The sequence below is a fragment of the Pholcus phalangioides genome, unplaced genomic scaffold (genome assembly GCF_987345545.1).
Source record: "Pholcus phalangioides strain wild (caught in Gottingen) unplaced genomic scaffold, Ppha-v1.0 ptg000015l_1, whole genome shotgun sequence".
Lineage (NCBI taxonomy): Eukaryota > Metazoa > Arthropoda > Arachnida > Araneae > Pholcidae > Pholcus > Pholcus phalangioides.
In genome coordinates, this window is record NW_028301608.1 from 7,994,808 (window position 1) to 8,009,681 (window position 14,874).

The following is a 14,874-nucleotide window of genomic DNA, read 5'->3' on the forward strand; positions in this document are numbered from 1 at the left end:
CTCGTATACTGAGAATTTATCATACTTACCGATTTTTACTTATATTTCCCAGCTCGTATTGGCGAATTTGATAAATAAGCAAAGAATTACTCCGATCTAACGGAAATTATGGATGAACTTCAGTCTAGGTAGGATGATGGATTCTGCATACTTGGTAACGTTGGCTATGTTTGCACATGCTGATGAAATTCGTAAAGCCAACATTGAAGATTGATAAGTATTTTCATATTTTTTTTGTCTTATTCATACTTAATCTCATTTAATTGTTTCTTATGACATAAAATCTTTTCCATAAATCCACCACGGGTGAAATTAATATATGGTTTCATGAAAATGCTATTTTAGCAATGATATTTTTTTCCATTTTAACAGACTTACCAAAATCGTTTGGGAATTATGCATAATCGCCTTTAAAATTGATAAATGTTGAGAAATTTATAAAACTTACCGAGACAATTGATGAATACGCATAATAAACGTCGATTATTGAATAATTGCCAATTTATCACATTTATCGTAACTCATATATAACTAATCTTATTATGGTAAATATTTTTCATGTTGATAAAAATACATTTCTTTTTGCAGAACGTTAGAAAAAAAAATCCCGTGTTGCATCATTTGGAGCAAAAACAGAATTTTTGAATGCAATTTCCAATGAATATTGCAGGGTTGCAAGACCCACACCTCTTATGGTGTGGGAACACCGGTCACGAGGGTGCCGATACAAGGCAACCTTTGAATTTTTTTTCAAATTTCAAAAGTTGGACTTAAAATTCTAGGAAATAGATCAGGTCCGCATATAAAGCATAATAGCTCTAGTTTCACAATAAAAATTAACTACTTAAATAATTACTATATCAATTAGGGGGACGCGTATCCCTTGTAATCTCTCACCTTTGCATACATCATTTGACATTTCTTTGATATTAATTGCAGATGAATTGCTCTAATCTTCAAATTAATACTGAACCAAAATAATTTAATGTAGAAATCAACTATTTATTCATTCACTGAAGAAAATCAAAATTTTAAACACGAAAAAAAAGTTTTTCCATAGAAATAAATATTCTATCCCACTGTGAAAATCCTGAGAAAAACTAAACATAAGAAAGTCTAGAAATATTCTATCTTTTTTTGCAATAGGCTATTAGCTGAATGAGAGTATGAATCTGTTCAGTAATTGTAATGCAGTTACGAGTCGGAAAACCACAATTTACTGTAGTTTGGGTATACAATTTTTTTTTCCAGTTACTGAATGAGCAAATAAATTTGGTTATAGCTTCTGTAACTGGATTGGATCATGAGCATTACTATACGTAGAACACGTATATACTTGGGGAGCTGACATCATAGATAATGCAATTTTCTTCATGGGTTCAATTAAACAAAACGTCCCGGAACTATTGAGAGGGAAAATTAAGGACCATGTACAATAATAAAGAGCAATCTCCGTTTTAAATGCATGCACAAAATAGCATTTAAGTGAAAGGTACAATAAACGTCGAAATATTCCGTGACTCGTAACTCGCGTATTCGGATGCGAATTTTTACTAATGAGTGAGTGAGCATTTGCAAGCAATTAATTCTTCGGGCCTCCCTAGAAGCAGCCTAGAGTTACTTTGAAAGGAAAACAAGCCTCCGTTCATCCTCTGCTTGGATCCATTCACTTTGCGTATTTGATGTCCTATTGTGTGATTGTGTGTCGATATTGATATTTGAACATCAGAACTTAAAATACGATTTAAGTTTCTATCCGGCTGGCGTTGCGTTTCGATGGCACAATAGTATTGGTACTTCACGAAGAATTATTTAGAGAACATCAGCCTTTTATGGAAGCAATTTTTTCTTCTTCAAAACAGAACGGGATTAATTTGTTTTGGCAATTAAAGGGGAACGCCATTTCGAATGTCTTGCCGTCATCAAAATTAATCGATATTATTGTTGGGTTTCATTTATTTGCTTTATGAGTTCAGACTTGTTATGTTCTTATTGCATTTGCAGTGAGCGTGTTTTTAAGAAGAAAAACTGCTACTTCTCCTTTGTTAACTTTATTGATTGTTTTACTTGTTTACCACATTATTCTTATTAACAAAAACCTATGCATGAGCACTGTACCTTCCCAGGTTAAAATTAAAATATCATGTAAGTTTTCTTGTATTCTAAAAGCAAATATTCGTTGAAAAGTCAGAACCAAAGCAGGATAGTTCAAATATATATATTGTTGATATACTATAATTTTATGTCATAAATTTTTTTACTCAGTTTCTTGGAGATTATGTTCTTTGATATAGAAATTAACTCTATGTTCCCGTGTGTATTTAAATATACATGGTCAAAAAACATATTATCCGAATTTTTTTTCTAAACTTTGTTTGATATACATCTTTCAGTGTCGTTTCAGTAAAAAATACGGCTACATAACTACAATGCTTTTTTACTTAGAAAGAGTTGATTGCTTGTTGGTGCTTTTTTTGAGAACTGCTGAAATTTTACGTGTTCAGAGATTCATAAAATTGCACCAAACTGAGGGAATTGGAAATAAGATTCAAAGTAAAAATATTCAACTTTGCTAATCAACTTTGTTTTGTCTGTTTACACATAACACTAAAATCAAGGGAAACTGTATATTTCACCCTGAAAATAAACTATTTTAGCCAAGTAAGGAATAATTAATTAATTGCTGTGATTATGTATTGTTAAAATTGAAAATATGTTTTTATGTATGTAAATGATTCTGAAGTACAGAGCTGCCCAAATCTATAAATTACTAGTAAATTGATTTTGGCGATGTGACTGGATATACTGTGCAGTAGAGAGAAAGCCAAAGATTCCGGTCTATGGGCCTGACTCCAGAATATAGGGCCCATGGTCACGCACGTGTCAATGTCGCAACCCTCCAAGATTATGCTTTTAAAATTTAAGCGTCATAACAGATGTATCATGTTTTAGATACAGAAAACTGACTTGTTGTATATGGAACACTGAAATTTGTTTATAATTTTATTTAAGTTACGATGGTATATCTTCAAAAAAAAATTTAGACATTTATGATCTTCGATCTGGTCTATAATGGTCAGCCGTTTCATGCCCAAATTTCTTTAAACGGTCGGGGATCGCCGTTTAAAGCCTGTTGACAATAGATATGTCTATTTCATCAAGATTCGAGCCTATATCGGTTGAACCAGAGGTTGACGCGGTTTCATTGCCATTGAAAGGAACACTTTTGAATGGTTTTTGTCATACTTTTAGCATAGCATTTTTTTTCAACTAAAGGTTGGATTATATATATAACGTTTCTACCTAGTTCCAAACATTTCAAGATCCTAAACACTACTGCAACTATCAAAACACACTTGATGAGTCAACTAGATTCGGTATAGAAACTTTTCGTAGAACTTTTTTAAATATATTGACTTGGGTAATCGTAGTTATGTTGAGTGATACCTGCTAGTTTGGCAAGCTTCCACGAATATTTCACTATTTAGTTCGACAGTCAAGGATATTGTCCGAAAATTAATTGTCGATTTTCTATTTCGCTTGACGCATATTATTCTTTCTCAACGTATATCAAACGGTATCTGTTCTGCATTCGGCATAATTGTCTAAAGAACCGGCCATCGTGAGACATTTTCTGTTGCCATTAGCGCAGTAGTTCTGTCACGTCCGGTGTTTGAATACGCATTCGTATATGGCTTAAGTCGCTTAGTCCGCAGCCAATTAGAGAGCATTCAACCTTCCCTGAGGGCATAACGCAATTAAACACTTAATTATAACTCGTGTATTTAATAGCACTTTGAGTAAAAGAGAAGAGGAAAGGAGGAGGAGGAGGAGAAGGAGAGAAGAGCCTAGTAGGGCCTAGAAGGCTATACGCGCTCTCATTGAGGATCGCTTAGGCATGAAATACGCAGTCCTGATATGTTATTGCTGCAATTATTATAATAGTGCGCATTTTTTTCTCTATTTTATATAGTATATTTTCTGTTTTTCCTCGGTGTCCTTTTATGGGCTCCTTATAAATTATCTACGAAAAAATACATCTATCGGTCCATCAGGAAGTTATAGCTGCATCGCAGGTGTGCTCTGATGTGTTTTCAGATTTTCTCTAGTATAAGAAACACTAGCTAGAAAATCGATTGTCCATCGATAAGACAGATAAATCCAATGCATTAGAATGATACATGCTGTATCTACGTAGCTGCTCATTGAGCCTCACCAGTATCCTTTCAGACGCGACGTTAAACCGGGTCCAGCACTTACAAGCTCATTCAGAGCGGCTAGGTATTCTTTTCATCGGTATTCGGATTCAGGCTTGTTGAATCGGAAGTTGGTTCGCTAACCATTCGACTGCTACAGGATCAATTAATTTTCCCTGTAGTATATTGGTTATGTGAGCTTGTGTAAAAACGTTGGTACAAGAGTGAGGCCGATTTGCATGACACAGCATGGTATTTTAAGCAAAATTTCTACAATTCCTATGCCTTTTTCATACCTACACAATGTCAACGTTTAGGTATTATACATAAGATATTCATTTGATACCTCTCAGAATTTTTTCAAGAGTGAAATCCAATATATCAAGTATAGTGAAAGGTATATATAAAAAAAAATGCAGCTAAGAAATAGTTTTATGGCAAATGATGCATGATGGCGATTCATATCGGCTTAAGCTTCAGCAGAATTACACAGTCTTCGATCTGCCATTAGAGATTAAAGGAATGTATAAATGTCTGTCCTAAATAATTGGGAGCACGATCATATATTATTATCGTGTATATAGCTTATTTTCAAAAGGGAACACTTTTGCAAACTTTACAGTAGAAGTAAAAAACGTATTCCTTGGGAATAATACGTTTGCTTTACAAAGGTAGAACTATACAGTTAGGAACTATAAGCTAAGTGGTACTGTGTTTATCGATCAACACTGAAGATAGTTGTCCGCATTTTAATTTTGGAAATGTTTCGTTTTGAAAGAAAATTAAGAGAAATGTTACCATTCGATTGAACTTTGAGCTTTTCAAGTCTGAAAAATTGAAAATTTTTACGTCAACTGTTGATTTCAAAAGGTTTTAACTAGCCCAGGAATGTACCCTTACTGGCCTCTCGTCATCAACAAAAGAAACACGATCATTCTAGAGTGGAGCATCCCATGGCGGACACTCTCGTCAGTTGACACCGCCACTGACAGACACAATTTCGAATTGCATCCAAGGGACTCAATATACCTTACTATCCATTAACGGACACTCCTCGTTAGCAGACAAAATTTTCTGTCCCATGGGTGTCCGCCGCTATCGAGCGATGAAAAATCCCGAAGTGTATGAAAAAATGTAGGTATGCTGTTCCCTTTTTTTAGAAACGATTAATTTAACATTGGAATTTCTACCAGAAATATTCCCATTTGAATAATGCCGGTTGAAGAACCTGACAGAGCATATCCCAACCAATTCACAAACCAATAAAAAGTGCATTTCGGTAAAAAAGTGGAAATGTTCCTTTTTGAAAATAAGCTCCTCATATATGCTTAACGCATGTTTTTCTTACGAATCAGCTAAACTGCAATTCGATAAATAAAAGCTATGGTAGAAAAGATTTTAGAACGGCATCGATCCTTACTTTTCTCTCAAGTATCTTTAGATTACATTTCGTTGTATAAAAATATCATAAAATATAATATCATAAATTGGGGGTGGGGGCGCAATTGCCCAGCTCGATAAGATACTCGCTTGAAGTACCTGAGGATGTACAAAGCTTTTGCGAGTTCGATACCCGGTTCGCACTTGTCAGAAACTTTCTTGACGCAGGGGTGCAACAGAAACAGTTACAACATGATAACACAGAAAAATATTCCTACTGTAGGGAATCCCACACCGAGGGATTAGCGCACCAACCACTAGGTGAGCATAAAAAGGATGCCGTTCGGAATTGGCAGTAAATTGTAGGCCCCGTTCTAATTTGCACTCGTGAACAGAAAATCATCTTGGTGTGACGAAATTGATTAAATATCATAAACTGATAACTAAAATTCATATATTGGAAGTGTTTCAGTATAGAAACGCTTATATAATATTTGTAAATTGATCATTTTGCTACATTTTCATTCACACGAGAGATAACTATACCGGGTCCTATTGTCTTAAGCTGATTCCAAACCGCATAAATTCTATACTTGACCTGCACTAGGCGATTGGCACGATTACCGTTCGGCAACCAGGTATGATGTTAATGTTATGCAGTACGGAAATAAAGTTGAGATCGATAAAATCGACCATCAGTGCGTGTGTGTGTGTGTCAAGGCGTTCATGAATGTATTTTGTTCCTTTTTGAAATATAGCCAAATTTCCAAGAAAAGAATTTCGATTATCACTTGTATAAAATTACAAATGTTAACTAATAAAATTGAATTTCAACAATTCAAAATTGGTTTTGAGCACGTAGGAAGCATTTCCTAACAATTATGTGTTCCTAGATTACAAGAAAAACAAGAATAGTATGAAATTTAACGGAAGATATACAGCTATAAAATTGTGTTCCAGACTCCGTCCTGAAAATGGACTGGAATAGATCTCGGTCTGGGATAAGTCCATCGGCAGATTTTTGTCGTTCACTCATGCTTTCAGCTATTAAATCGATTGCCTAACTAATCTAAATCATTTAAAATTATAGATTAAAAAAAAGTCATGTGCTCATTGAGTCACCCCAAAGTGATTTCGTGCTCGAAGTTAGACAGGGTGCTTGAGATCAGTGGTGATTTATTCACCGGTCACGAATTTAGACCCGTTGAATAGGAAATTGGTTCGCTAACTACTCAATTGCTTTTATCTTGGAAAATTGTGGCGTTTCCGATGCATAAATATACATTGTATTTTATTGCAGTGCTTATTCGAACACGTTTTGCTATGCTATATTATATGGTCAACATATTCTATATTACGTATAATCTGAAGTAAAAAAATAAAAAAATTCCTGATCCTCTTGAAACATAAACTAAATTTTCATCGAATATATCATAATTTATGCCATTAATTCATGGTTTATATAATTCAATGTTTCAACATAATCGGAACCATGCATTAATCCATGTTGAACAGCATCGAATGTCTTATATATTAACACTTAATTAAACTCCCTTGAGAGATGGAAATTACATTAAACATCCAAAAAAATTTAGTTGCAGAAAGACAAGTGTATAGTTGCAGTAGAACATCTGAATGACAAAAGCACAATCATTATAAACCAAGCCAAGTCCAGGTTCTACTTCGAAAACTTTGGAGCAAATGAACAAACATTAATGATCAAGATACGATCACTAATATGTGTAATGGACGAAAACGTATAAAATAAGTCGAAATTCGTGCACAGCGATTACCAGGTAAACACGGGAAAACTCTTCCGGCTATACGAGCTCGTAAACACATGTGTGTGCCGAGAAAATGTATTATTCAATGCGACTATCACGATATTTTGAGACATCTCGACAAAATCATTTCAATATGCTCAGATAAGAAAACTTATTTACATAAGCTAACGTTCATATGATATCACCAATTATTATTTTGTGACTGTGAGATGATCATCATTACAATTAAGCTATATTAATTAAAAAGTTATTGTTCTTGTATCGTAACTAATTTCATTATTACAATGTGTTCGTCCAGTGTTATAACTGTACCTCAGTGTTATAGCAAAGTTATAACTGTATATAAAGCAGTTAGCTACTTAGAATATAGTCGCATACTCTGTGAGAGCTGATCAGTTGAAATGGTGTAAAAATGTGTAAAATGCAGTTTCCATTTTATGCTAAAAATAATATACTGTGTATTACTTGGTCTATTCACTGCGGCGTTAACGTTTCGAAACATGATTTTAGAGGTTTGACATAAAGCGTATGTTAATTTTTCTTTCAAATAACACTATACCAAGAAATCGACTATGAACATCGCTGTGTAATATTGAAATTTAAATTACCGTGAGATTGTCCGTAATGAGAAGCCGTGACATATACAGCATTAAAAATAAACTTTTAGCTTTTGTGGCTAAGTTCAGTACCTGTTTGCTAGTCTTCTTTGCCTAGTATTCTAACGGTAATGGAATCTAATAAATTTTATGAACATTTTTACTCTCTCCATAAGAACATGTTTAATATTTATATTCAAAGAAAAGTGCGACTTGTTTGAAGCTGTGGCGTGTGAAATGCTATGATGTTTTGACAGAGATCCTTTTATTCTCTTTGGTAATTTTTCCGAATGATCAAGCTTTCCAGTGGCTTATTTACCATGAATTATGGTAAGTATTATATATTTTTTCAACTATTCCTTCTGAGTATCTAGCGAGTATTTGTTTTAAAACACATATTTACTTGTAGAATGTAACTGAGGAATATTTGAATGGATTAGTTAAGTTTCATACTGGAAAAATGCGGCTCTAATTCCGAGAAATACAGTACATAATTGTTTTATGTACTGTAATAACATAAAACTGTAATAACATTTAATGTCTAATACAGGGGGCTAATTCACTGTCTCATCCAGCCAAAAGCAAAAAGTGGCGTATGATAGATCTATACCGAAGCTGTATTCAATAATGAACTGTGACTACGCAGTGTGTACGGTAAAAACACCAACATTCGTAAAAGAGGGGTGGTCGTTAATCAGGGGTTTGAAATGCATACTTTATTATACAAGAGGATAATATTATTTGGCCGTAAAAGAAGAAGTGACCGCACCTGAGGGGGGTGTCCGTTGAAAGGAGTTTTAGTATCGACATGTACAAATTTTCTGAATCGATCATGAATTGAGAAAAAATCGTTTAAAATGCTTTCTATTTACGCAGAGAGTTTCAGTAATATTTTAAAATTTTGATTTTATTGAAATTCAAAAGTTTAAAATGTTTAGAAATCACTTTTTTCAATTGCATTAAAAGGCCACGGACCAAATGCGAAGCTCTCGCGGGTCGTATTAAGCTCACATACAGCCAGTTTGTGCCCCCATAATCATATAATTTTTCTAAACACTAAAAGGATTTAAAAGTACTCACATCAGCTTCGTCTAGACTAGAGTAGACCTCAAGCTTGTCGATGCGGACAGTTCCTTGAAAAGGTAGGAATCGAGCACCTCTCGGGATCCGTTGATTGCTCCAGACCGAAGCACCCATTTCATAAGGTTTCCTCGCACCCGGGTTCATCGTCAGAACCAGGCTGAACTCCGACGGTATCAACACACAAGTCTCCATTTCTATCTCGGAAAAAAGAAACCCCAAAGTCAGCTAGAACAAGACGGCGCACTATACTCAAGTCTCTCCCAGAATCTCCAGAAGTCACAGAGCCAATAAATCCATAAATAAATCACTCCTCATTCATTCAAAACAGTATATTCACAGCAGTTCGATGCAGCCACCAGGACAAACAATCTCATAAATTCTCATCGGGACATCCGGTACATCACGGAAGCCGAATTATAATCGAAGCTCCATGCAGTTCCAGACCGGCATAGACGAATTTCGAACCGAAGTCATTTCTCATACGGCGATGCCGGAAAAAAGCTTGATAATCATCTCTTGATTAAAAAGAAAATAATCAATAACCATATATCGGTAGTTAAAGGGTATATTAATGAGCAAGTAGATTCGAGCACATATGGACTAAAAAGAGCACCGCTCTTCAGATGAGGACCCCGAACACCAACTGAGTCCAACTGTGGTGAATAAAAAAACACGTGTTCCTCCGGTGTGGTGTGTCTTCTCATTAACTGGTGCGCGGAGATTCTCCTCTCTCTTCTACTAGCACAGGTACTAGTGTTGTTGTTGGCTTCTGGTGCAAGAGATTCATTCCTTTGGTGGTGGGAAAAAGAAAATGAGAGCCTCGTTTTTTTGTGTGTGGTTGTTGTAGTAGAGTGTGTTAGGTTAGGAAGACTTATACCATGGGCTTCTCTTTCTCCTCCTCTTCATCCTCATCTGTCTCTTTCTCTCACTCTTAACCTTGGGTTCGGGACGCGCAACAGGTGTTGTTGTTACTTGTTGGTTACCTGTGCCGCTAGGAGGAGCCACCTTCTGGTTGATCTGTTGATTGAGAGGCGGTGCCACACACACACACACAAAAAGTCGATTCCTTTACCTCAGAACAAACAGGTCTTTATATACACACATTATATTTATGTGGATAAGAACAGAAGCTTTTTTAGGTGTTGGAGCTTTAATATAGCATTGTAATTTTTAATTAGCATTGAATTTTTATCATGTTTGCTTGGAACTTAACTTTAAATAATTAAATTGAACTCATTATGATTTTTTAAATTATAATTGAAATTTGGTTATTGAATATTTAGAAAGGAATTAGGAATTTTTATTAACTCTGGAATTTTTAATTTTCATTAATTTTGGAATAATTTCTTTCACGAATTCCGAATTTTTAATCAATTTTGTTTCAAAATTTCTGAGAAAGAGAGAAAGAGAGACAGACAGACAGAGAGAGAGAGAGAGAGAGAGAGAGAGAGAATGTCGAATTATTCTAGAAAATTATTTCTTTCACAAATTCAGAATTTTCATTAATTTTGGAATTATTCATTTCATAATTTCTGAATTTTTAATTATGTAGAATTATTTCTTTCACAAATTCTCTGCAAATTTCCATTAATTCTGAATTCTGAATTTTTCTTTATTCTAGAATTCTGAATTTCTAGTGGTTCTGGAATTTTCATTAATTTTGAAATTATTTCTTTTAAGAATACCAAATTTTCAATTATACTAGAATTATTTCTTTCACAAACTCTGAAATTCTTTGAAGTTATTTCCTTCAAACTAAAATTCATTTCACCTACACAGCTACATGAATTCATGATAATCACATGAATGCATACACGGATGCAGACGAGACGAGGCGGAAAATATCATAGTATGATCAATAATTGATTGTATAAACAATAATAATGATTGTATATATAATACAAATTAAAATCGAAGTTATTTGGTTTTAATTATTTTTAATAAATAAATAATTTATTTTGATTAGTATGTGAAAATTTTACAAAAATAAATTATCGTTTTCCTGGGTGTAAGTGATAGTATTAAAAATGCTAATGTAATTATACTGTCTACTTTTATTCTCCGATAATAATATAATTGGGGGAAAAAATGTTGAGGAACAATTCTGAGTAGTTGAAATACAATTTGATCTGTTTATTTTTGTAATTTTGTAAGTGTAATCGAATGAAATTTAATGAGTATCACATGAAGCAATCAATTTGAACAGGCTCTAGATCAGTGTTTCTTAACCTTTTTTTGCCCGTGGCCCCCTTTGAACCATATTTTTTTCTCGTGGCTCCCCTGTCTTACTCAGAGTTTTCAACTCTCATCCAGAAGCAAGACATTTTATACATATTGAAATGATTTTTTTCAGTGAATTTATACTGAACAAAAATTTTGCAAAGAAAATTGGCCTCCAGACCACTAGCCTAGAATTTATTGATCTCCTCGCTAGTCCGAGTTCTATCAGTACCGTCTCAATATCATGGGGCAAAGTGATGCTATGGTAGTCCCATACTTTAGCTGGAAATAAACAGCCTATATATTTCCTACTTATTTTCAAAATTAATTGTACTATACAAACTATCATAAGGTGGGATCACTTATGGGCATGAGGCCCCTCACAAGAGTGGGACTGACAGAGCTACAGCCCGGGGCCTAATATGGTTTTCATCATTTTTTTTTTCATACAATAAATTTCATATAGGGAAGGGGGGTCTGAAAAATTTAGCCGGGGACTTGAGGAAAAACACCATCCTAGGGAACTTGTTGCAAAATGTAGGCAGTGAGGCCTGGGTGGGTCCATGCCCTGAAGAAGGCCCTGGTTTTATGGGTGGTTTTGCTGGATTCTCTCTCTCACTGTAAGTGTTAGTCACTAATATAAAATCTTTATTTCTTCACACCTTAATTTTTCTTCTCAGCTCTCCAAACCACCTGTCATGGCGCCTTTCTCTATTTTCTTCCGTGGTCCCCTTGAAGTATCCCAGTACCACAAGGGGGCCATAGGGCCCCCGGTTGAGAACCACTGCTCTAGATCACTCTTTGACTACTCACTGACATGGTTCCATGCTTTATGGGTCACTCTTTCGATCATTTACACGTTTACGCATGTTCTTTTGGTCATTTGGTCATCCACATGCTTGCACTCACTCTAGATCACTGTTTTGGTCATTCACATGCTTGCACTCACTCTAGGTCATGTTTTGGTCATTCACATGCTTCTGACTCTAGGTCACTGTTTTGGTCATTCACATGCTTCTGACTCTAGGTCACTGTTTTGATCATTCGCCAGCTTGTACGCTATCTAGATCAGTGGTTCTAAACTATTGGAAATCCACGGCCCGGTTGATTTTTTTTGATAGTGGAAGTTCCGGTCACAAATACGACTAATAAGAAATAAATATGGATAGAAATAAAACGGTGAACTACTCACGGTCCGGTTTGACTGATGTTTGACTGATGGCCAGGCGGTTGAAAAATACTGTTCTAGATAACTCTTTTGCTCACACATACACGCTTGTAAACTCTCTAGCTCACTTTTTTTAGTAACTCACTGACCTACTGTGGGGTAAATCGAGAAGCTATCCATACTTAGAATAAGAGAACCATAAATACATTATGGGCATTGTATAGTATTTTATCATGTGTATATATTGTTTATAATTTTTATGGTTGTGTTTTTGATTGGGTTGCTGTATTTTTGAAATACATGACATCCATACTTGTTATGGGCATCTTTTTCTCAGCCACCTCGTTGGGCATTTTGCCTGTTGTGGCGTTGTATTTGTGTTAGTTCCTAGCTGTCTGTGAAGAGGCGTATTTACTGAGGGTTGTACAAATTTTGCCGGCCTTCTCCCATTCTACTAATTTTCTTGGCCACTCATATTTCAAATTTGTCGCTCCTCTGATCTTGCCGCACTCGGCTACAGCCTGCTAAACCCCCCCCCCCCCGTAAGTACGGCACAGTATTATTGATTCTAAAAAATCCACAAAAAATAAACCAAGGTCATGACAATTCCTTTTGAGGCTTGTACATTGCGTACAATACGCGATGCTACTAATACGTAATAAATTCATTCTTCGTGTCAAAGAAAAGTCCTACATTTCGAGATATTTTTAGACCATACATTGGCACAAGATTTTTGATATTTTGATATTTTGATTTGGCAGAAGGTACTGTTACTATTGAAAGTACAGTTTCAGTTTCTCGAATAATAGTGAAGGATGAATAAAATGTTTGTACCCCACCCTTGGAAAGCGTAATCATCATCATCCACGCGTATTGATATAACATTTTCAGATGGTTATAAACAAGAGGGAAACAGGAAAAAAGTAGAAAAGATCGCGTCTCTTCATGGCCAAACCAATGCGGGTGTTTAGCAAATGGCATATTCTATGTTCTCCGGCCCGCATTATACGTATGAGAAACGAAAAATTGCTCTGCGGTAGCGGTACTACGAACTCATGCATCTGAGATTGTTTATTAACGTACATATTTGTCGTAATGTCGAATCATGAGGGAGTTCCAAAGCAAATAAATGCATAAGCGCGCATAACAAAGAGTAATACAATTTAAGTATTTAGACTCTAGAAAAGATTATTCTGCTCCGTTTATATGAACTTCATCACTAATTAAACACGAAATGAGGCTTATCCGTATTATCAAGTTTCAAAAGGATAGATACTTACACTTTTAGGAATAATCTTCTAAATAGTTGGTTATAAACAAGCATGTGGGTTCTTTACGCATTAATATTTATGTGATATTTGGTTGATGAAACTTTCTAGATTAAGCAGGATTCCCAAACGTATATACATTTGGGACTGTTTATCCCTGAAGTAGTCATAAAATGAGTGATTATCTATGATAGAATTGAAATATTCTAGGTTTTTACTATCATCGGGTAATCGAAGAAAGAGCCTTTTTGGATATTAATGTGGAGATGAACTTTGACAGGAAAGTTTGTTGTCTCCAGTGAGAATCAAACTCTTGCCTCTTGCATTCCGAGAAAGTGGACCAGGGTTCGATTTTAAACATTTCTTCATAAAGTTCGACTCAGAATTAACATTTAGAAAGTTCCTTTCTTTTATGTGTTATGGGCTGAGACAATAACGACATCTAAGGAAAGAGGATTCGTTGCTTTTGTAGTCTAGTGGTTTAAAGCACTCATCTGGAAAGTAAGAAGACGTGGGTTCGATTCCCTGGAAGGGCAGTTGACTTTTCTTTCCTGGATTTATCTTCACATCAGCTAGCTCTGTCGAAATCTTCATATCAATTTTTTCAAGTGAGTAGATGAAGCGATTATATTTTTCGGGCATGTAAAATATTGATTCGGAGACCAAATAGTCTAAGTTAGGGACCCGACCGGGCACGTAAATTTTGGAGATTAGTCCAGCCCTAATATCGGCCAAGACTATTAGGAGGAGACTATTAGGTATTCAGGGAATTGAGCTGAAGAGATGCAATGGAGAATTACTGCCATCGTTGAACACAACAGTCGGTCGATAAATGTTACCTAAAAATGCAGACCGACCCTTGAAGAGTGTATTGACAGATAAACGTATGTATTAACCCACATTAGACTGGTATTAAGCACCTTCTTTTTAAAGTACACATTTCCGTATAGATTTGTCTAGTGAATACAGTGTATAACTTAAATAGTAAACTCTAAATAGGCCAAGAGCAACTTATATTGTTCCTTGTCATTCACTGCAATTGAAACATAAGTCCATTCAAGGTATAGATGAATTCGAAACCACATGATAGAAAGCTGAAGTACATCAAATACTATGCGTTAATTGAAGTACATCAATTACTGCGTTTCAGGCAAAAAATGTAGAAACCCACTGAGGAAC

The 14,874-nt window shown here is 35.2% G+C and overlaps 1 protein-coding gene across 1 annotated transcript in view; it reads right to left on the reverse strand.

The window, feature by feature from the left end:
• LOC149075430 (uncharacterized) overlaps window positions 1–9,946 on the reverse strand; it is a 136,606-nt gene extending 126,660 nt beyond the window's left edge. The window contains exon 1 of the mRNA XM_089242761.1: window positions 9,037–9,946. Within this exon, the coding sequence (XP_089098887.1) occupies window positions 9,037–9,231 (195 nt within the window). The 5' untranslated portion in view covers window positions 9,232–9,946. The remainder of the gene's footprint in view (window positions 1–9,036) is intronic.
• Between the last annotated feature and the right edge of the window lie 4,928 nt (window positions 9,947–14,874).